This window comes from Hyperolius riggenbachi, chromosome 12 (genome assembly GCF_040937935.1).
Source record: "Hyperolius riggenbachi isolate aHypRig1 chromosome 12, aHypRig1.pri, whole genome shotgun sequence".
Taxonomy (NCBI): Eukaryota; Metazoa; Chordata; class Amphibia; order Anura; family Hyperoliidae; genus Hyperolius; species Hyperolius riggenbachi.
Window position 1 is genome coordinate 41,542,801 of NC_090657.1, and position 23,908 is coordinate 41,566,708.

Here is a 23,908-nt window from a genome sequence, read left to right on the forward strand (position 1 = left end):
GTTTTTTTTTTATTTAAAAAAAACCCTCCCGCAGCCACCCTGGCGATTTAATCAGAACGCCAGGGTGGTTAAGCAATACCAGTTGCCTGGCTATCATGCCGATTGATCCTCTGCCTCTAAAGGCCCATACACACGGCGGATCGCTGAAAACCAGTCTTATCACCTGAACGATAGTCTGTACACACGCCGGATTTGACGTGCGAACGACGGGTCGTTCGCAAAAATCCGACGTGTGTATGGGCCTTAATACTTTTTGCAGATAAGGTGTTTCTGACATTACTGTCAGATCTGACAAGATTGGCTGCATGCTTGTTCCTGGTGATATTCAGACACTACTGCAGCCAAATAGATCAACAGGGCTGCCAGGCAACTGGTATTGTTTAACAGGAAATATGGCAGCCTCCATATACCTCTCACTTCAGTTGTCCTCTAACCTTATAGCAGTTCAGAGTGTCCAAAGCAAATGGCGATGATTGAGTGGTTGGTATGGTTAGTGTGCATTGCTGCTGTATACGTTAAGTAATGGCCTTTGAGCGCCCCAGCACCTTTTGCAATGCCATCTGCAGGCAAAGAAACCCCCCAAAAACACTATGCCACAACCCCAGGCCATACTAGAGAGTGAACACAGCCAGGCTGGACCATGAGAGGATCAGCCTTGAGCAGAGAATGCCTTTGGAAGCTCACATCTCCATCTAACAGCCAGTAGAAAAAAAAAAAATCAACTGATATAGACGCGCTACATCTACCACAGGGGAAATGGCAACACAGAAGCAGCAAATTATACAATATTAATGGAATAAGGGGAAAAATGACTGGAGGAGAAAGAGTGCTCCTTTCTGAAGAGTAATATTTCCATTCCTGCTATTCCATAGTGACCTGGCTATGTAGAGAGCTAGTGATGACACAACAGTCCGTCACATGACTTCACCTAAATGCTAATGCATAACACACAGGCACATCAGCAAGGAACCTAGACAGAACACACTGCCACAAGCACCTCCTATATAATCCCTCCAACCAATTCCCATCACCTTGGTGATCAGTCAATCACATTTACTGGTAATCAATGTCAAAACACCACATTTGTATGCGGATTTGTGTACAAAAGCAATACTACTTGTTTTTCTGAATTAGCAGGAACTGAAATTAGCAGGGCCAAATCAAAACTTTGCACAGGGGTAAACAGGTTCAGAAGATAATGATCCACTGACAGCTTAACCAATCAATGGCTTGGAAATGTCAATAACCTTGTGCAAAATACTGGTCCAGTCCCTCCTGCTCATTTCAATTCCAGGGAAAGAAAAAATACAATAAAAAAAAAGAGATGTAGATAAACTAGATGTAACATCTCTAGTCACGGCTTTGCATTTGTATACATTTCTAAAATAATATGTCTGCTTATGCACCCTCTAAGCACTCCAAGAGTGGTACACAGCATCTTTATGCAAGTGGGGAAAGCAGAAAGGACTCAGATATGCAGCTATAGTAATCTGGCTGCTGTGTGAGCTGGTTGCACTTGTCATCAGCTATTGTCACACAACTGCTGGGCTTGCAGTGACAGAGCCAGTGACACTGAGCCTCTGCTCCAATACACACCTATCTTCCCCATAGAGGAGTGAATGACTAGCAGACATGACTGGCATTGCCTGGTGGGCTGTGTTGCCAGGGACAACGTACAGGAAGAAGGAAGATGACGCTGTCACTTACCCGGCCCGCCATGCCTGCTGCTGTCCCCTCACTCAGCTCCACCGGCGGCTAAACGAGCTGCTACAGCTCAGCAAATGGGACGCGTAGCTCCTCTGTCTACTGGTAGGCGTGGCTTCGCTTCCTCACGTGACCCACTGCAACAAAAGCGAGTTGCGTCACTGGCTGCGCAACCCGGAAAAGTGAAATAGGTGCATGTTGCGCCATTGTGAAGCCTGGCAAGAAGGGTTTAGTATCCTAGACTTGTCTTGTATTATTATTATTTTTAGTATTTATATAGCGCCGACATATTACGCAGCGCTGTACAGTGTATATATATATATATATTGTCTTGTCACTAACTGTCCCTCAAAGGAGCTCACAATCTAATCCCTACCATTACCATATGTCTATATTATGTAGTGTAAGTACTGTAGTCTAGGGCCAATTTTTTAGGGGAAGCCAATTAACTTATCTGTATGTTTTTGGAATGCAGGAGGAAACCGGAGTGCCCGGAGGAAACCCACGCAGACACGGAGAGAACATACAAACTCTTTGCAGTTAGTGCCCTGGCTGGGATTCAAACCAGGGACCCAGCGCTGCAAGGCGAGAGTGCTAACCACTACGCCACCGTGCTGCCCTAATGAGATTCTTGCACTTCCTGATATGCAAAGTAATAAATGCTAAATGCAGAAACCAAACCTTTTTTATCATTGTATTTGGTTACTTGCTAAATTCCATGTATATATCTTGCAAACCTAATACCAATTGTCCCTGGAGTTCCCTTTAAAGTGAACCAGAGACAAAGCATCCTCATGTATTTTACCATATATCAGTGGGAACATTAGAGAAAACACCTACCCTGCTCTGTTGCATTATTTACTGTTCTGATTGCTTCTTATCAGTCTAGATAAAATTCCTGACTGAGCATTTAGTCTGGCTTTGCTATGACTCAGCTATGATTCCTGAGCAGAGCCGCAAGGGGTTAGGCTTGGCCTTGAAAAGACAACACAGAAGACAGACTCTGCTATAAAGATTCCTCAGCAAAGCCAGACTGAGTGCTCAGTCGGGGATTTTATCAGGGCTGATGAGAAGCAATCTGAACAGGTAATAATGAAACAGAGAGCAGGGCAGGTGTGTTCTCTAATGTTCCCACTGATATATATGGTAAAATACATGAGGGTGCTTAGTCTCTGGTTCCCTTTAAAGGGTTCTGAGTATTGAGATCTATCTCTAATATATATTAATATATATATATATATATATATATATATATATATATATATATATATATATATATATATATATATATATATATATATATATATATATACATACACACACTCTCTCTCTCTCGCTCTCTCTCTCTCTCTCTCTCTCTCTCTGTGTCGGCACTTGTGCACATTCTGCGACCTGCTAAACAGGACAGTCCCATGGCGTGTGACATCGCCACCTGTGTACAGCTGTTGCAAAGGAATATGGTGTCCTACTGCCTTGCCAATAGGGGTAAAGTTGTCAGCTCCTATACATTATATAGCATTACTAACCTGTAGGAAGTGCAACTTGTGTTTTAGCGTTAATACTGTAACATGGATTATAAACCACTAAGCTTGCATATTTGTTTCAGCATACCCCAGTTTGAAATAAATAGAACATGTGGACAGACTTGTCACTAAATACAATGTATTCTTGTGATAATATACAAAAATGACATAAGGATATGATTAAGATGCTAATTGCTAAAATATCTGCTAACATTTTCCTCCGACCACCGAAAATAATGCATACATATATACCAGTATCTAGAACATGCATGTCCAAATCTGGCCCTCCGAGCCATTACATTTTTTTTTATTAAATTTGGCCCCCAAGTGGTTTCCCCACTTTGCATTGTTTGGCCCCCTCTAGACCACCAGGGAAGCTATATTGGAGGTGAAGCTCTAGAACACTAGAGAAGCCTTATGGAGAGGTAGGGGAAAGCGCCAGACACCAGGGAACTGTATAGGGCAGCGTTGGCGAACCTATGGCATACGTGCCAGACCCGGCACATGTAGCCGAATCTGCTGGCACCCCAACGCTGCTGCGCTATGAACTGGCTGCAGCGTCTTCTAGACACCGTGCCAGTTCATAGCCCGCAGCCCCGCTCCAGCCCGCAGTCTCCCGGGAGGCAGAGCAGGGCTACGGGAAGATGGCGTCCGAAGCCCTGTACTGGAGACTATTTGTGTCTCCAGTACAGGGCTTCGGGCGCCATCTTCCCGTAGCTCTGCCTGTCAGCGCTGGAGACTGCAGGAGGAAGATCTCGGAGGAGCTGCGCGCCAGAGGCCGGCCGGGACAGAAGACTTCTGTCAGGTGAGTATATTCCTCCTTTATTATTTTTTATTTTATTTTTTTCAGGTGAAATGTGGCCCACTGCATTTATTTTCTGCTGAAATGTTGCCCACATTGCGTTTATTTTCTGGTGTCTGGGGTAACTGTTGCTGCATTTATTATTTAATGGTCATAGCTGGCTATATTTGATGCTCTGAGGTTACGGTATACTACTAAATAGCCTCACACAGTTTCTGCACACCCATGATGCGAATCCTCGTTTTACCACAACATGGTGGAAACGCTGCTTTCTTATGCCTTGCTGTTACATCATTACATTAGATCCGCCCATACAATGTCATGACCATGCCCATTTTTGGGCCCAACCCCCCCCCAATTGTCACTCAGTGATAAATAAGTTGATGTTAGGTCGCAGTTTGGGCACTCTGCCTCTGAAAGGTTAGCCAACACTGGTATAGGGGATGGAGGGGTGGCACTTACGCACCTGAGAACTTTATGAGGGTGGTGGCAAGTATACAGTCAGATCGGCCCGCGACTCGGTCCCAGTGTACAATTTCGGCCCACTTTGTATTTGACACTCCTGGCCTAGAAGCAGTATAGCATAGCAGGGCAATGCATAGAACAGTCTGTCCTGTAGCTTCTGCCTTTATAGAGTTAAACAAAGCTAACCCTGCTGATTAACCTACAGGTGTGTTGCAAATTACATCAGAAAATCATTTCTGCAATGGAATCTGCTGTTCACTTTCACTTTTTGCTAGGTTATGAGCTAATTCACTTGCTTTGCAGAATATTTCAGCTAGACTTTAATCCTTCAGTGTGAGAAAAGTTCAAAGTATTTTCGCATTACACAGTAGGCAAGTTGTTAGAACTGATTATGCAAGAACTGATTATAAATCCATTTCAACAATAACTTTGAGACTTTGACCTAAAAAAAAACAAAAAACAAAAAAAACAAATTCATGAAATATAAAGAATACAATGTTATATTATTATTTTATTATTATTTAGTATTTATATAGCACCGACATATTACGCAGCGCTGTACAGTGTGTGTATATCTATCTATCTATCTATATATCTATCTTGTCACTAACTGTCCCTCAAAGGAGCTCACAATCTAATCCCTACCATTGCCATATGTCTATATTATGTAGTGTAAGTACTGTAGTCTAGGGCCAATTTTTTAGGGTGAGCCAATTAACTTATCCGTATGTTTTTGGAATGTGGGAGGAAACCGGAGTGCCCAGAGGAAACCCACACAGACACGGAGAGAACATACAAACTCTTTGCAGATAGTGCCCTGGCTGGGATTCGAACCAGGGACCCAGCGCTGCAAGGCGAGAGAGCTAACCACTACACCGTTTGATTATATTTGATAAAGCGGCACACAGGTTGTGATAAAACTCCCATACCACAGAGGTTGAAGGGGACCCCCACCTGGTTTCACATGGTAGACACTATTGTGAGAACCAGTACTTTTTGTCGAGAGCGACCGTATTCAGTCCCATTGTAACACCCCGAGTGGAGTCGGGATCAAGATCTCCACCTGCTTCGTGTGGTTGGTTGCCCCTGTTGCAACCCACCTTTTGTGAGTAGCCCTTTTTGAACATTATCTATATTCTGTAATTTCAAATGGCTTGTGTAGTACACTTACAAATGTAAATATGGAGCTCTTTCAAATTGAATTTTCCCTCTTTAACCACTATCTACCACCACAGTATATCTATATCCTCTGACTTCATTTAGGCTATGAGGACTTATATCTAAGTCTTGTAGCAGAAGCAGTGCTGTGCACGATTGGGCTTGCGCCTGTGCACACCTCCAGCGCTGTCTGCTGCAGCACTAATTGGTGAAAAGGGAAGAAGTGTTCCCTGAGCCAATGTTTATATTTTTTTTTCTTTTCTTACTGTTTAAAAATACTTTTATTTTCTCAGTTCATAGTGAAAAATACACACCATAGAATTATTTCAGATCCAAATATCCTCACCAGAATTGATCACAAAATGAACATAGATTATGTTCCTGTCACAAACGGTAGAAATGGCCAGACAGTGTGGGGTGTGTTTCTCCCCGCCCCCCCCCCCCCTCCTCCCCCCTCTCGGTAACTTTTTTTTTTTTTTTCATACTGGAATTGGTTGGTAAAACGGTCTGAAGGCGAAGTGGTTAAACTTTGTCTTCTGTGTCTTTCAGGCATTTTGAGCACATGAAGGACGATTCTATTGTCTGCAACATTGGCCACTTTGACTGTGAACTGGATGTGAAATGGTTGAATGAGAACGCCGTAAAGAAAGTGAACATCAAACCACAGGTAACCCATGCTCTAATCTAGAACGCATGCTTATGTTACATCTGTACTTCATGCCTTACCAAGCAATGCTTGCCAGTTATTCTCTTCCATTGTTGCTTTATGGAGGCAGCCATTGCTGACCTTTCAAAGCAGAATGGCAGTTTAAATATTCAGACTCCTGTGCAAATCTACTGAAGCCAAAAGGCTCTTGGCCATATATACTGCATAGATTTGGTAAATCCGTACAACCAAGTTTGCACTTCCACTTGCGACTTGAAATGCTCTTGCTAATGCAATGGTACGGTGGATTTTTACAAAATCAAATGAGACCACACCCATAGCTTTACATTAGCAAGAGTCTTTGAAATTGCTAGCGCTTAGAAAAGCGCTTGCAGTGTGAACCAGCCCTTAGGTGGTAGCTATGCTTAATGCAGAGCCACGCTAAACTAGGGTTGAAAGCATTACAGAACTTGGGCCCTATTCACACTAGAGCGGTTTGCCGGCGATTTCGGCAAAATGCTCAAGCGCCAGTGCAATAATAACCTATGGGCCTGTTCTCACTTGGGCGATTTGCGTTAATCGCCGGCGATTTTTAACGCAAATTGCTCAAAAAAAATTTGTATCCTGCACCATTTTCAGGCGATTTCTCGGCTATCGTGTTTAGTGCTATAGAAGCACTAATCGCAATAGCCGTGAAATCGCCCCAAGTGTGGCGTTAATCTCCAAAAAAAAGCCAGAGCAAAAGCGCTAGCGTTTTGTAAGTGTGAATGGGGCCTTAAAGTGAATGCTTCTCACTCTGTTTGCTACCACTTTAACGCCTACACAGTCCCTGAATAATCTCTATGCTGTTTGTCATTGTATCGTATGGTTTGTGTCTTAAGTCTGATTCCTATAAGTGCAAACTTTATTTGGCCAAATAAAATGTGATTCTTATTCAAAGAACAGGCGAAAAGGCTGTTTACTAAGCAAACAAAGCAGGTAGCTTCTGGCTGACACCTGCGTTGATCCCCAGCCACTGAGGGCCACCTAACACCCACCTCCCCTCCCTCTTTCCTACATGCTGCAGGGCTCTATGTACTGCGACCTGGGGGGGGAGGGGGAAGTGTGGTGGTTGCTCCAGTGACTGACAGGCATGTAGGATATCTGTATTCCCGGTTTCCACTAGTGATGGTGTCGTTCTCCGGTGCTGATGTATGCTGTAATTCTACAATCAGTTGGATAGCTTTGCTGATACGTATTGATGCTAAACGCTTATGCCTTTTTGAACAGGTGGATCGATACCTTATGAAAAATGGCCGCCACATTATACTTCTCGCTGAGGGCCGCTTGGTGAATTTGGGGTGTGCGATGGGGCACCCTAGCTTCGTCATGAGCAATTCCTTTACCAACCAGGTGATGGCCCAGATTGAGCTATGGACCAACACTGACAAATATCCCATGGGAGTGTACTTCCTGCCAAAGAAGGTGAGTCCTGGAGAAGCCAAAGATTATAATGGAAATAAAATAACATGATGCCAACCCCTGCCTTGAGCTAGGTTCGGTGGTCAGTTGCATTGTGTGTGTGTGTGTGTGTGTGTGTGTGTGTGTGTGCGTGCGTGCGTGCGTGCGTGCGTGCGCGTGTGTGTGTGTGGTGGAGACTGGCCATAGACTTTAATGCGAAACCTGCATGTATCAAGTTAAACTAACACGACCCGTTACTGTGAACAGCCCAATAGGATTGTATGGGCAGTGAGTTGACATGTAGAATTATTCTGCAACGCAATTGAGCACTGTGAACAGGACTTTGCAATCGCCTAACGCAGGATGGAGGCCGTAGAGTGGCTCTCTCATTCCTCGGTCGCTCCATATGGCGTGATCTCGGGAGTAGCGCGATTAGATGGGAGCTCCCGTCGGTAAACACTGCGGGGCACAGTGAGCAGCCTGCCAGTGGCTAGTCAGTGCTGGCAGGCTGCAATCGTTATTTAAGAAAATGTATTTGTATAGTGTTGCCATCTAATGCAGCGCTGCACAGAGGATAGGCTTGTCACTAACTGTCCCTCTGACGGGCTCACAATCTAATCCCTGCCATAATGTGTAATGTAGGGCCAATTTAAGGGAGGAGCAAGGGGTGTGGTGGTCCTCATTTGTGTGCTATGTTGTATGACCGAGCAGTAAACTGTTAGTTGTGAAGTGCAGAATTGTAAAAAAAATGGCCTGGTCACTAGGGGGGTATAAACCCTCTGGTCCTCAAGTGGTTAAAGTGATATTCTAGGTTTTGTGTGTTATCATTCCAATCTGTTCTTCAGAGCTATACATTGCAAGAATGTTCTCAAACTTATATGTTTCATCTGCAGAGACTGACGCACCCGTCTGGCATCTTACTATTTACAATATTCATACTGTGATGTGTATCTAAATTTAACAGCAGTCTCTCCTTGTTGCATAGCAATTTTGTTTTTGGAGATGAGAAGCCGGATGGTGGCCATTAATGATCCAATCTTTTTCCTCCAATCTTACCATTTCTATGTAATAAGGTAACTGCCTAAATGACCCATTCAATATAGTCACCCAATTTACCCTTCTACTACATAGATTTGGTAAAATTGGATGAAAAAGATTGGATCATTAGTGGCCACCTTTACTTTCATTGTCCATGGATGGGGGTCACATGACTATGCCTACAGGAAGTTGCTGACAAGATGCCCTTTGCTACTGAAATGTATGCTTAATTTCTCTTCCAGCCTCCTGCAAGGATAATCTTGTGACCAGTGTTTTTAGTAAAGAAAATGTTCAACAATGTATTAATTTAGACCTGTTGTATTGCTGGTTACTTAAATTATTGCTTTTCCATGCAGCTTGATGAAGCCGTGGCAGCTGCCCACTTAGATAAGCTTGGGGTGAAACTGACTAAGCTCTCAGACAAGCAAGCCAAGTACCTCGGCCTGGAGAAGGAGGGACCATTCAAACCGGACCACTACAGATACTGAGCACCATCTACAAGCCAAAGATGACCCTGCAGAGAAATCGCCCCTCCACAATTCATGCGCTTACTATCTGTCCCAAGCCATTGGCCTCCCGGTCACTGCAACAGCCCCAGTGGTCACCGCAGCCCCCTTTATCGCAAATGTACCATTATTTGGATGAAGACTGACTGTACCTTTGTGCCTATTTTGTACCCAGATGTCTGAAGGGGGAAAAAAATACGGTTATGTGTACTGTGATCCCTCGTCTGTTCTATTGCATTTCATTTTACTTTTCAGATTCCTGTTTTAGCCTTGTGGATTTTCCATTGAAGCACTTGAGTTGTATAAATGCTCTGTTTGTCATAGTGTGGCGTGTGTTTATTGTCTTAGCATCGCCTTCAGAACACATGTAGAGGAGAATGATTTGGGGCCATCTGGTGCAGATCCTGTGCCATTCTCAATGTAATGGCAATTGATCGGTTGTGAGGTGAAAATGCATGCAGCAGTGCATTGTGCTGCATTGGATGTGTTGCCATTGAAGACTGGTACACCTTTTTGATTGGCTAATCACTGACCAGTTTTAATACCCCCATGTAGTATGCAAGCTTACTTACACAATCTGTTCAGTGTTCAAAATCTGTTGCCCTTCATACTTGAAGTGGTAAAATTGGCCAACCAAAATTGAAGGGGAAAGTGGAGACACTGGGAGCCTAATATAGTTTAGTATGTACTGCCAATGTGGAAATGGTAAAGCAAGTATGTGCTAATACAAACCAGAATTACCATCCAGGCAACAACTGTAAATGCAGGTGGGCAGATTAGATCTGCCCCCACTCAGGGTTAAGTAGCTCTCTGTAGATCGGAAGAAAGGGGCCAAATCCCCTCCACTAAGGGTGGAATCAAATATTGTACAAGCGAACAGATGACTAAAACACTTAAAGTGAACCTCCGGACTAAAATTCGACTCAGCAGCGCTGAAAAGGCCTGGTGTTTCTTCAACAGTTTCACAGCATCAGAACTTTGTTTCTCTTATCCAAGCCTCATTTTTAGCTGCACAGAAGAAAACTGCCCGGGCTTTTTTCCCCTGATGCTGTGCAAAGCATGATGGGATTTCTGATGTTGCTCTCGTTCTGCTGTTTTGGTGCAATTTTTTTTTTTTTTTCTACATTTTGAATTTGACATTTAAAGCCTAGCGTGTGCAGCTGGGAGGGGTAATCAGGACACAGGACAGTTGGAACTGTGTCTCCTGCTCCTTGTCACCTCCTTTCAACCAAAAAGATGGCTGCCTCATGACAAAGATGGCAGCCCCCATGAATCACAAACATTTGCCTGTTCTTTTAAAACAGGGTGGGTCAAAAATTATATTACCTCTCTATTCTAATTAACATAACTAAAGTAGCTTAATGACAGTATGTTTGTTTAGGCTGAAGTTCCCTTTTAAAATAAGGAGGCCAAGGTGGACTTCCCTGCTCCAAACACACACTATACATTTATTTACATGCTCCAGAAGGTGCAATGCATTTTGCCGGCATATCCTGTTTCCTCAGGCAAAGAACGGAGCATATAACTCATGCAGGTCTGATTACTAGCTCAACGCCTCTGTGACTTAGAGGTTTTAGTTGTTTCAGCGACACCACTGGCCAGCAACTGATTTTCTGATGCAGCATATTCATTATATAAGCCTCAAGTCTGGTATACTTGTCCAGTTTTGATTGGCCAATTTTTTACCACCTCTGTTTAGTATAATAGCCACGTATGCAATATTTACGTAGTGTTCAAAATGCAATGGTCCCATACTACAGTAAATTCCCTATTAACCAGAAGTCTGAACTAACCGGTATGCCTGAGGGAAAGCCCTTAAAGTACCAAGCCACCAGCGATGTCTTATATAGCCTTCCTGCAGCTCCTTGCGGCTTTTCAGCATCTATGCATGGAAGCAAGCATGTCACGTTACCCAATGCATCTTGGGTAACCCGCTGCTTTCTATACTGTAGGAAGACTGGAGACTTGAGTATTTTGGGGGAAGGTTTGTGCTTTTTTTTGGATAGTTGCTCAAGCACATGTATTGGGCAATCCCCCGCTTGTCCTGTTTACTGGGGACTTTGCTGTATATGGAAATGGCGAAATTGGCCAATCCATAAATAAATCAAGGGGTGTACCATGCTTTAGGATACAACTGTCTCCCTCAGTACTAGTTTGTGGCTTTTGCTCCTGTCAGTAGCTTTGGTGGTTGAGGCTTCCTCTTTGCCACTCTAGTGCCTTTCTCCCACACAGTCAGGACCATGGCACCTGTTCAGTCCTGTTTAGAGTCCTCCAATGAGATGCTGACATTTCTAGTTCTGTATTCTAAATTTTGTACATATTGTATGCTGCTTGGCATTGGACCAGTCAAAATCTACAGGAAATAAATGTTGATTGGTCCAGTTCTAAGCGTCATGCAAGCAAAAACATTTTTTTGTGCCCCTGACCATCTCCAGTCCTGGCTGCCACAGACTGATGAATGTTGTTGAAAAGGGAAGAAGCTCATGAAAAGTCCTGTATGGGTACAGTAAATGTAAGATTCTAGCAGAAGGTTATATGTGAAGAGGGGTTTGTGGTTGGTTTGCCTTGGATCCTGTGGGTAATTAGCAGCCAGTGAACAGAAGCAGCATTTTGAGCAAGGAGAGAGTTGAGCAGAGTTCAGAATGGGACTGGAGTGATTAGTCTATTGGTAGGTTGTAAAATAGAATCTTGTGCCAGTGCTTTGGAGAGGGAGGCCTCACCCTGCTATCCTACCGATAGGTGCCGTGGAGGATAGTGGGTATATGACAATGCTGAGCTAGTCAGCACTAGCCTTATTTAACGGTTTTGTGTTCAAAGTGAGTAAAATGGGGCTGCCATTTCTGTAGTGAGTTGATTCCTGTCATGATGTTTTGACTTAAAGGACAACTGTAGCGAGAGGTATGTGAAAGCTGCCAAATGTATTTCCAACAATACCAGTTCTGCTGGCCTATTTGTCTGCAGTGGTATCTAATTGACATCAAAAACAAGCATGCAGCTTATCTTGTCAGATCTGAGAATGTCAAACACCTGATCTGTGGCTAAATGGTATCATCCTGATTTAAAACTTCTTGCTGTGGCTAAATGTATTAAGGCCCATAAACACGTCGGATTTGCGCGAACGACGGGTCGTTTGAACGTTCCCGCATGAAATCCGGCGTGTGTACAGACTATCGTTCGGGAGATAAGACTGGTTACCAACGATCCGCCGGGCGGATCGCTGGTAACCAGTCTTATCTCCCGAACGATAGTCTGTACACACGCCGGATTTCATGCGGAAACGTGCGAACGACGGAACGTTCAAACGAGCCGTCGTTCGCGCAAACCCGACGTGTGTATGGGCCTTTAGAGGCAGAAGATCAGCAGACCAGCCAGACAACTGGTATTGCTTAAAAGTAAATTATGGCAGCTTCCACACACCTCTCACTACAGTTGTCCTTTAACCACTTCACCTCCAAGGGTTTTTGCCCTTAAAAATCCAGAGCAATTTTCACCTGTCAGCACTCCTTCCATTAATTCGCCTATAACTTTATTACTACTTATCACAACAAAACAATCTATAGCTTGTGTTTTTTCGCCACCAATTAGACTTTCATTTGTCCCGGTTATTGCAAGGTTTAAAACATTTTTTTTTCCCTAGTACAATGTATGGCACCAATATTTTATTTGGAAATAAAGGTGCATTTTTTTTTCAGTTTTGTGGCCATCCCTAATTAAAAACCCATAATTTAAAAAGTAATAGTTATCTACCCTCTTAACATAACTGTTAAAAAAAAAGTTCAGTCCCTATGGTAACTATTCATGTGTGGGGTTTTTTTTTTTTAAACATTTTTTTTTGGGGGGGGGGGGGGGTGTAACTAGTAGAGTGTGTGAGGTCAAGGGTTAATTTAAAATGTAAAAAGTTCTAAATAAGTCCTTTACTGAAAAAAAATGTAGCTGTAATATATATATTTTTTTTTATTTGGTTCACAAGATATACTCACCGCTTACTTTCTTATGGGTAGTATTTCTATGCATAGAGGAAGTGATGCGTGAATGTTTTTGTGAATGGTAGCGCTGTCTCATTGATGGCTGCGGTCATTCACAAAGGGACTTGGATTAATGAATGGGAACTGCGTATTGTTTAAAAGGAAGAATGGCAGGCTCCATATCCGTTTCTCTTCAGGTTCCCTTTAAGCAATTGACAGGAAGTCCATTGAGATTATGTCAAACAATGAAAAACATGGTATGAAGGCAACACGATGATGACCTTCACATCTGGGGAAAAATACCAGCACAGATTTGTGTTTGTCCAACAGCAAAATTTTATTGATGCAGATCTAATCATTCTAAAAAACAATAACCCCTTTCATGGACTTGCCATGGCCGAGAAAAAGCAAACTAATATGATTGATAATAACACATATAAAAACATTTCCCCCAGAATCCAGAAAAGTCTGGTGTAACAGCCATGTGCTGGGCTGTGCCATGGAGTGGGGGTGATTTAGAATGGCTCATTGATGATGAAATGACGGAATAGGATGAGAGTTGCTTCAGGCTTGTCTCCTGCCACCATGTGACCAGCTCCCTATGAACCAGAAAGATGTTATAAATGTGGGGTTGTAGAAATATTGTATGAGTTACATTTGTGATGTGTAGTGCCACCTGATTAGTAATTGGTAAGCAGGTATTTTGATCACCACAAACAGAAAACTCAGCGCTTTTATAATAGCCCACAGAGTCAATCCAGTAATATTTGGCTGGTTTAGATTCACTTCTCCAACATGAATAAAATGGCCCAATGTCCACACAGAAAGAGAGTAGTCTCTCACTTTGCTCTAAATATACGCTATACATACGGCTGCAGATGATCAGGTGAGGGATTATTGCAAACAAGAAACCACAAGCCCATGTAGTGTATTACATTTTAATGTGAACATCAAAGTAATATACTTAACTCCTGGTGGAAGGATGAGGATTGCGCATGCCAAAACAGAGTAATGTCACAGCAGGATAGCCGTGGCAAGCGGCTGAACTGCCCCCAATTGGCAGACAAACTGCATACTCCAACCGGCAGGTCGCTTCCTCTTCCCGCACACCCAGAGTTACGTCCTACGTCACTATGCGTTTCCTATATTTTGATACCTAATGTGTTACCCATAATCATTCATACCCCTGGCAAATTTTGACTTAGTTACTTTTATTCAACCAGCAAGTAATTTTTTGACATAGGTGTCTCCCAAAAGATAATACAATTAATTACAAGAGGCATTATTTTGGAAAATTATTATTATTACATTTGAGCGATAAGTGTCAAGTCCAAAATTATTCATACCCTTCACAAACTGTCACAGTCTGTGGAAAAATCCACAGTTTGATACCATTCCAAATAGTCCAAGCTGTTCTAAAGCATCCTAATTACCCTGAATAATTGGGAACAGTGATTTTAATCAAAACAGGTGAAAAACAGCAGCTCTTTACAGTTTGTGGACAGTCATGACTTATGCTACGTACACACATGCGACAACGATCGTTCGTTAAGAACGACGAACGAACTTTTAGTTGATGAAAGAACGACCTAAGTAAAGGTAGTTTTAAAAGGTGTGTAACGATCTGATCGTTAGAACGAACGTTACATCACAGAAAGCAACTATTGCGCCTGCGCATAAAAATGAGAAGTTCCATGGAGAAATAGTGAAATGCGCATGTCAAGCCTAGTACGAACGATCGTTTCCAACGATGTACTACTTTTGCAAACGATCGTCGTTGGTTAAAATCCGCCGAGACAGAACTTTCTTTTGTAGCGATTTGGCTCGTTCGTCGTTTGCCTTAATAGTCGGTGGTTCGTTTTTTGTAACGATCGTCGTTGGTAAAGATCGGGGAACGATCGTTACAAACGACTATAGTCGCATGTGTGTACGCACCTTAAGGCTCTGGAAACCACTAGTTCAGAGCGTTTTTGTTACAGAAGCTGTTCAGTAACAGCTTTTACTGTAACAATATTTGTAATCTGCTACACAAAAACGCTCCAAAAACCGCTAGGCATGTTTAGATAACCTCTCTAAACGTGTGACTGGGAAGGGGGAACAGGAAAAAGAGGAACATAAATGGTATAATTATGCATCAAAGGCACCTGAGGACACACCGGTGTATGCAAAATTGAAAAAAATCTTTATTGCTTATACATGAAAACGAGACCAGTAATGCATCAGACAACGGAGCTAAAAGTGCAACAGCGCTGTTGTCATTATAACCAAGGCTCACTACCAACCACACTGACACACCTCCCCATACACACAGGTCAGGCTTTGGGGTACCCCGTATGGATCACAAATTACAGTCCACCTGCAGAGGGCTAGGCAATAAAGGGAAGCAGCATAGAAAGGCAATTGCTAAGCAAGCATGTCCAGCAGCAACCGAACAGATGTGATTAAGTCTCATTCAAAACGACCGGCATGCCCCATAACATGGCATTTACCACAAGTGCTTATACTCCACAAAAATCCACAGTTTGATACCACTCCAAATAGTCCAAGCTGTTCTAAAGCATCCTAATTACCCTGAATAATTGGGAACAGTGATTTTAATCAAAACAGGTGAAAAACAGCAGCTCTTTGCAGTTAGTTTGTGGACAGTCACGACTAAGGCCCAGTGCACACCGAGCGGTTTTAGCAGCGTTCCGCCAACGGCATCCGCCTGTGAAAACGCTTGGGTAATGTATTTCAATGGGATGGTGCACACCAGCGGTTTGAGGTTTGTAGCAAACCGCAAACGTGCCTCCTGCTGCATGTTTGCGGTTTGCAGAAGCGTTTCTGCCTCAATGTAAAGTATAGGAAAAGCTCAAACCGCTCTGGAAACCACTAGTTCAGAGTGGTTTTCCGGCATTTTTGTTACAGAAGCTGTTCAGTAACAGCTTTTACTGTAACAATATTTGTAATCTGCTACACAAAAACGCTCCAAAAAACTCTAGGCATGTTTAGAAGATAACCTCTCTAAACATGCCTAGAATCACTCTGAAATCTGCTCCTAAAACCTCTAGCGTTCTGAGGATCTGCTAGCGGTTTTGGTGTGCACTGGGCCTAAAGCTGGGAACACAGCAAAATAGCATGTGTTTTTCACTATATGCTATGGGAAAAACGCATGAGATTCTGCTAAGTGTGTTCCTAGCCTAAAGGTGCGTACACACGTCGGATAAAAATGAAAGATCACAGACCAATTTTACCCCCTTTCATGTAGTATGAGAGCCATACCTACACAGTCTATTCTATGGAGCTGAACTCCCCATCAGATAGAAATCTTTGCAAGATGCTGCACACAAAGATGCTGTACACATGCAACAGATCAGTATCTGCAAAAGATCTGTTACTGCAAAAGATCCGTTCCTGCAAAATGCATTCAAAGTCTATGATATCTGCAGATCTCGTACACACCTTGTTTAACGGACAATTATCTGTAGATCAGATCCACCAGGTTGGATCTTCAGATCGGCAGATAATTGTCTGATCTGCAGATGAATGTCCATACTGGGCCTGCGCTGTGCGCTCTTGATGACATCAGCGGGAACGAGGACACGGCAACGCAGGCGCAATGGTTTTCAGACTTTAAAGTCTGAAATTCCAGAAGTGAACCGGAGGCGGGGCCGGAGCATCGGTGAGTGGCTGCGCCAAGACAGGATGTCTGCGGGGGACCGTTAGAAGCCCCGGGTAAGTTCAACTCATTTTCCCCTGACCCCCCTACAGTATCCCTTTAAGACGTAGGAGCTCAGTGAGGACCAGCGGCTGGGCATTGTGGCTGCTTAAAAGTCAGGAAAGGGCTACAAGGCCATTTCTAAATGTTTTCAAGTTCCAGTGTCTACAGTGCACTGCACCTTGGAAAATTTCAGAGGACGTGGTAGGAAACCAAGAGTGACACCTGTGCTGGCCAGGAGGATAGTGAGAGAGGTGAAAAAGAATCCAGGGGTTACCATCAAGGCCATCCTGGTGAATCTGGGGTCTGCTGGTAGCAGTATCTCAAGACAGACAATCCAATAGACACTGCACACTGCTGGGTTCCCTGGATGCAGACCAAGGAGGACGCCATTTCTCCAGATAAGGCACACAAAAGCTCACTTGGCCTTTGCAAATGCTCTTCTGGACAAAGAAGAAAACTTCTGGTTTTCTGTATTATGGTCAGATGAAACAAAATTTGAATTGTTTGGGCACAGTGATGTTTCCTTCGTTTGGAGTAAAAAAAGGAGAAGCCTTCAACCCAAAGAACACCATCCCCACTGACAAACGTGGTGGGAACCTATTGTTTTGGATGTGTTTTTCAGCCAATGGACCAGGGAACCTAATCACAGTAAACAACACCATGAAAAAAGAGCAATACATGAGGATTCTCAATGACAACATCAGGTAGTCTGCAGAGAAACTTGGCCTTGGGCACCAGTGGTAATTTCATGACAGTGACCCAAAACACAGCAAAAGTGGTGAAGAAATGGTTAGCAGACAGCAACGTTAACGTTTTGGAGTGGCCCAGCCAGAGCCCTGACTTGAATCCAGTTGAGAATCTGTGGAGGAAGCTAACGATCAGGGTGATGGCAAGAAGACCCTCCAACCCGAAAGATTTGTAGCTCATTGCTAAACAAATGGGCAAAAAAACCTGTGGAGACATGCAAAAAGCTGGTCTGCAATTATAGGAAGCGGTTGATTGCTGTAATAGCTAATAAAGGGTTTTCTATTGATTATTGAGGATGGTATGAATAGTTTTGGACTGGCCACTTTTTACTCAAATGTAAATAAAATATACACAAGAGGCATAATAATGCCTCTTGCACATTGTCTTATTATCTTTTGGGAGACACCTATGTCATTTCCCGTTAAAAAATTATTTGCTGGTTCAGTAAAAGTAACTTTAAATCACAATTTGCCAGGAGTATGAATAATTATGGGCAGCAATGTAAGTAGTGAGAAGCCTCTGGATGGTCCAGAAGCTTCCCAGATCCTTCTTAAGCTCACTGCTTCTGCTCAGGACCCTCTTATTTGTGGTCACGCCCCCTGCATGTATAGCATGTGCAGGTATGGATTAGGTGTATACCCAATAGAACAAAGATGATCATGCACAGAGGAAAATGCTGTACATGAGCAGCTTAGTTCTATTGGGCATGTGTGGACGATACTCATGCATGCCCAGCATGGATGAACTGGACTGGATTAAAGGATACATGAGGCGACCTAAGAAAGAAAATATTTACTCACCTGGGGCTTCTTCCAGCCGATAGTAGTCTATCAGGTTCCATGCTGAAGTTCTGCTGTAGTCCAGGCTGCCGCTGTACCCTCCGTAAGATCGTGACCTGCGGCTGAGTCGTGGTTTTCTGCGCATACATGGGCACACCGTGCGCCTCTTGAGATCTTGCTACCAAGTCTCCGTGAACTGTGCAAAAGCAGAGCGCTCTTGTCCATGGGAGTGTGCACCTACCTATGCCTACCTACCTATACTGGGTCTCCTACCTATGCCTAGCTAACTACTGAGGCACCTACCTATGCCTATCTACCTATACTGGGACACCTACCTATGCCTACCTACCTATACTGGGACTCCTACCTATGGCTAGCTAACTACTGGGGCACCTACCTATGCCTACCTACCTATACTGGGACTCCTACCTATGCCTAGCTAACTACTGGGGCACCTACCTACCTATACTGGGACTCCTACCTATACCTAGCTAACTACAGGGACACCTACCTATGCCTACCTACCTATACTGGGACTCCTACCTATGCCTACCTACATACACGAAGATAATAAGGTAGTTGCTTCATTGTTATCTCTGTCTAGATAGTCAGGAATAGGTACCTCAGTATACATAGCCAAGATTAGATGCCTCTGTATAGTCAGGAATAGGTACCTCAGTTTAGGTACCATAGGTGCCTCTGTATAGATAGACAGGAATAGGTACCTCAGTATACATAGCCAGGATTAGATGCCTCTGCATAGGTAGCCAGGAATAGGTACCTCAGTATACATAGCCAGGATTAGATGCCTCTGTATAGATAGTCAGGAATAGGTACCTCAGTATAGATAGCCAGGAATAGGTACCTCAGTATAGATAGTACCTCAGTATAGATAGCCAGGAATAGATGCCTCTGTATAGATAGCCAGGATTAGATGCCTATTTATAGGTAGCCAGGATTAGATGCATCAGTATTGATAGTCAGGATTAGATGCCTCTGTATAGATAGTCAGGAATAAGTACCTCAGTATACATAGCCAGGATTAGATGCCTCTGTCTAGATAGTCAGGAATAGGTACGTCAGTATACATAGTCAGGATTAGATGCCTCTTTATAGGTAGTCAGGAATAGGTACCTCAGTCAGGATTATGCCACCATGAAGCGTGTACAAAAGCAAGCAATGCAGCATGTGTAAAAACAAGGCATTGCGGCTCAGAGACAAACGAAGCTACCGTTGTAAAGCAGAAGTCTCTCACCCATGCGCGGGACAACCACTTTCTATCTGGTCTCAAGATGCTACTAAGTCGATAACACAGGGCTTCAGCTCAGAGCCACGCTTCACTGAGCGCTGGGTGGATGACACACGGCGGACCTCCATATGCAGCTACACACTGATGCACGCTGATGCAGGTGGCATGGACGGTGTTGCAATGTGGTACCCGGCAGGAAACGCCTCTGTATAGGTAGCCAGGATTAGATGCCTCAGTATAGTCAGGAAATCGGTACTTCAGTATAGATATCCAGGATTAGATGCCTCTGTCTAGATAGTCAGGAATAGGTACCTCAGTATAGTCAGGATTAGATGCCTCTTTATAGGTAGCCAGGATTAGATGCCTCAGTATAGATAGTCAGGATTAGATACCTCAGTATAGTCAGGATTAGATGACTCTGTGTAGATAGTCAGGAATAGGTACCTCAGTATAGGTAGCCAGGATTAGATGCCTCTGTATAGTCAGGAAATCGGTACCTCAGTATAGATATCCAGGATTAGATGCCTCTGTCTAGATAGTCAGGAATAGGTACCTTGGTATAGTCAGGATTAGATGCCTCTGTATAGGTAGCCAGGATTAGATGCCTCCGTATAGACAGTCAGGAATATCTATCTGCCTTTGTATAGAAAGTCAGGGATAGGTACCTCAGTATAAATATGCACAATAAACAATCTGGTGCACAGATCATTCACTTAATTAGTAAAACCTCACCGTTGTGAGGGAAGGCGGGGCCAACAACTATTCAACCGTCACATACACTAATGGACTGCCACTCACTTACTATAATATTCTTTATTGTATCAAAAGGTAAATAACAACAAAATCAACCCCTTTAAACCCCCCACCTATTAAAATCCCATCCCACGCTGGATTCAACAGGAGCGCTCCTGGTCACACCATACACATGCAACCCGCATTCATCAACCATGAACTGAACCAATCCCTAATGGCTAATGGAATGGAGGCAACTTAATAACAACACTTCTGCCAAAGCAAGTCCACTTATCTATATTTACTCCGGAGTATACATGCTTGATAATTCCTCATGCAGTATTATGTCACAGTCCAGGTTCAAATCTTCAACAACTGCGACAGACCTCTGCAAATAACATATCTTTAAATGCTTCCTTATGGAGTTATTCAAAGTCCTTCCTCGGAACACCATACCACCATTATACCCACTGGCTCTCCACACAGCTGTATGGCTTCCAGGGTGTCTCCCTTCAGCATAAAGGCATTACCTTCTCGCTGCCACAACTGATGGTCGTCAGAGCTTCCTACTGCGGCGTCCCGCAGTATACAGGTACCTGTATGTGTGATAACTTGCCAGCTTGTAGCGTGTCATGCGTCCCCTTGTATGGACGCCGGAGCAGCTTCCCGCATCCAGCGTATTGGCCACGCCCACATACGCGTTACGCCCACCAACGTGAGCTTCGTCAGTGTGATGATGCTGTGGTTGGGTGATAGTGGGAACACCCTCTTCTATTTAAAACAGAACTGTCTTCCATCCACGCCTCTTTTTGGATCACTTCTGATTCTGCGCTCTGTACCTCTAATTAGACATCGTTCCACATGTTACTATCCTGGTATTTTAAAAAGAACACATAGTCCAGAAACATTGCTGCGTGTCATAGAACCATGGAATATCTCACTATATTGCTTCCTCAATTACACAAAGTTCGTGCTGTATGTAGCTTAGTTGTTTGGTGCCTCCTTTTATTATCTCCATAGTGGCTGCATGTATTTTAGTTGTTTAATGCTTCAATTTATTGCCTCCATACTGTTCTATTATTTAATATCTCATTTAAACACCTCGTTCTAATATCCCCACAGAAGCATATATACAGTGCATTTATATACTCATATCTATCCCTTGTCCTCACTGAAACCTACTTTGCAAGCACTAGATATTACTCCGCATACACTCCTGCAAATAGTTTCATGCATTCTCATATGCACATTTCATAATAATCTTCTCATCATGCCTATTATCGGGATACATATAACCAATCTGCACCTAATCCATGAACCCTATTTCTCTTATTCAGGCACCACCAACACAAATATTGTACACTTCACAGCATCCCTGCAATCCAGACTAGTTCTAGAATTTGATCTATCCTATTCTAAACCCAATTATTGAGGACACAGAGGGAGAAGGAATTGGGACAAAGAAATACAGCCCATTCTAAAGAAGAGGGTACAACCATACAGGAAAGGCAAAACACACAAAGAAAAGAAAAATATGGGGAATCAGAAGACAGACAGGACCGAAAGAACATAGTGAATTTGCCTAAATTTGAGCTAAAGGAACAACATATATCTGTGCTCAACAAGGGATTATCTTTTTCTCCTGTCTGCGGAGGAGACCCCTTTGATACATATAAATATTTTCAGTTTTTTCTGAGAAATGTTTTGTTTAAAAAGATGTTCGCTAAAAAAGAGAATTTGTCCTTTCTGCCTGAAGAAACCCCAGACCATGAATCAACAATTAGGTCCTTAGAGGAGAGGTCACTTTTGAAGGATCTAGAAGGATTGATGGATGAGGGAGGCCCCCTTCCCATCCCCTCACAGGGAACTACGGATGATGCTGTGGTCTACTCGGATCTTAAAAAACGGTTGAGATACATGCCTCCACTCTCCATGGATAAAAACATTAAAGTGTTCTCTGATTTGGTCAGTCGTGACCTTGAGTTCATACACTGGGGACCTAGGTTTGATAACCTATCCCCCTTGGAGAGACAGGCAGTTCTTGAATTGAAGGAGGCAGATGACATCGTCATTCGTGGGAGTGATAAGGGGGGTAATATTGTCTTGTGGAGCAAAGAGGCATATTTCAAAGAAATGGAGAGACAGCTAAATTGTAAGGACACATATATGAAATTACGTGACAATCCATTCCCAAGGATAATCAAGAAAAGAGACGAAATTTTGGAACGAGCCCTAACTGAGGGTTTGATCTCAGCAGCTGAGTATAATTTCATGAAGTTACAACTGTAACGATCGGTGTCAGCACGCAGAGAGAATCTGATTATTGGTGATCTGCAGTATCACCAAGAATGCAGATATATACACGATTATTGATGATCTGCAGAATCACTGATAATCAGATATACCGCTAACCTCTGGACACCTATAGGTATGTGGGTGTTTGGTGTAACAGTAGTACTTTGAGTGAGGATCACCCGAGGAGCAGGTGGTCCTTGGAAGTATGAGAAATACCTCCCTTGGGAAGTGCAGAGATCTTGCGGCAGCCTGAGACGTCCAAGGGGCGGAGTCCCAGGCTGGATAGCAAGAAGACCCGGTAGCTAGTGACCCCTGGAAGATGGGCGTCACAAGCAGGTCTGGAGTATAACACAAATGATAACACAGTTCCCTAGTCTTGGGTGCGAGGTCCGTGTTCTCAGCACCCTGGAACTAGTCTGGAATATAACACAAATGATAATACAGTTCCCTAGTCTTGGGTGCGAGGTCCGTGTTCTCAGCACCCTGGAACTAGTCTGAAATATAACACAAATGATAATACAGTTCCCTAGTCTTGGGTGCGAGGTCCGTGTTCTCAGCACCCTGGAACTAGTCTGGAATATAACACAAATGATAATACAGTTCCCTAGACTGGGGTTTGAGGGCCGTGATCTCAACACCCTGGGACTATGCTAGAGAATAACACAGATGATATACAGTATTCCTAGTCTGGGGTGTGAGGGCCGTGATCTCAACACCCTGGAACTATTCTACAGAATAACACAGATGATATACAAAAGTCATCTGGCTCAGTGTGAATTCCCAGGTCCTCCTGGTTCAAACACACTGTTGGATCTGACTAAGGTCTGTATGCTTCCACGTAAGTGTTCGCAATGGCAGACAACCAGCAACTGGCAAGCAAGCTGTACATATAGTTGCAGGACTCTGCTGCCCCGCCCGAGCCACTCAGCCAATCAGGAGTCCAGCAGGAATCAGCTGATCGTCCTGATCAGCTGATCCATCTCCAACTGGCATAAAGGTCCTGACTTCTGGCGGGCGCGCGCGTAGCTCTCCATCCAGGTGCACTAACAGAGCCAGCCATACCAGACACAGACTGCTGCATGCAAACCGCCGCGTTCGACGCGGAATCAGCCGCCTTGCTGCCAGTACATGCGGCGGCTTTTCCGCGATCTCTCATAGT

General features: G+C 43.7%; 2 protein-coding genes and 1 long non-coding RNA gene across 6 annotated transcripts in view; 1 reads left to right on the forward strand and 2 right to left on the reverse strand.

The window, feature by feature from the left end:
* The window catches only part of NSF (N-ethylmaleimide sensitive factor, vesicle fusing ATPase), a 180,676-nt gene extending 178,839 nt beyond the window's left edge, over positions 1 to 1,837 (reverse strand). For both annotated transcript variants that reach the window (XM_068263403.1, XM_068263402.1), the window contains exon 1: positions 1,708 to 1,837. In XM_068263403.1, coding sequence (XP_068119504.1) covers positions 1,708 to 1,719 — 12 coding nt within the window. In that variant the 5' untranslated portion in view covers positions 1,720 to 1,837. The remainder of the gene's footprint in view (positions 1 to 1,707) is intronic.
* On the forward strand, positions 1,729 to 9,606 carry LOC137541862 (adenosylhomocysteinase A-like). Of its 3 annotated transcripts, none has more exons than XM_068263406.1 (4): positions 1,729 to 1,809; positions 6,202 to 6,319; positions 7,568 to 7,762; positions 9,133 to 9,606. In XM_068263406.1, exons 2-4 carry the CDS (start codon positions 6,215 to 6,217, stop codon positions 9,262 to 9,264), a joined length of 432 nt encoding a protein of 143 aa, XP_068119507.1. In that variant the 5' UTR covers positions 1,729 to 1,809; positions 6,202 to 6,214; the 3' UTR covers positions 9,265 to 9,606. The 3 variants fall into 3 exon arrangements, with proteins under 3 accessions (XP_068119507.1, XP_068119505.1, XP_068119506.1); XM_068263404.1 differs by lacking the exon at positions 1,729 to 1,809 and adding an exon at positions 1,885 to 1,931; XM_068263405.1 differs by lacking the exon at positions 1,729 to 1,809 and adding an exon at positions 2,203 to 2,356.
* Positions 9,607 to 13,630: 4,024 nt separating this feature from the next.
* Positions 13,631 to 23,908, reverse strand: part of LOC137541607 (uncharacterized) — a 38,156-nt gene continuing 27,878 nt past the window's right edge. Inside the window, exon 3 of the long non-coding RNA XR_011025229.1 lies at positions 13,631 to 13,846. This is a non-coding gene — a long non-coding RNA (uncharacterized lncRNA). The remainder of the gene's footprint in view (positions 13,847 to 23,908) is intronic.

What these genes read in the sequence shown, in the direction of transcription:
- LOC137541862 (XM_068263404.1), top strand. Translation starts at nt 1,900, where the DNA reads ATGTTGCGCCATTGTGAAGCCTGGCAAGAAGG. An exon ending in TGTGAAGCCTGGCAAGAAGG is followed by an intron (nt 1,932 to 6,201) that starts GTTTAGTATCCT and finishes TGTGTCTTTCAG; the next exon opens with GCATTTTGAGCACATGAAGG. An exon ending in TGTACTTCCTGCCAAAGAAG is followed by an intron (nt 7,763 to 9,132) that starts GTGAGTCCTGGA and finishes TTTTCCATGCAG; the next exon opens with CTTGATGAAGCCGTGGCAGC.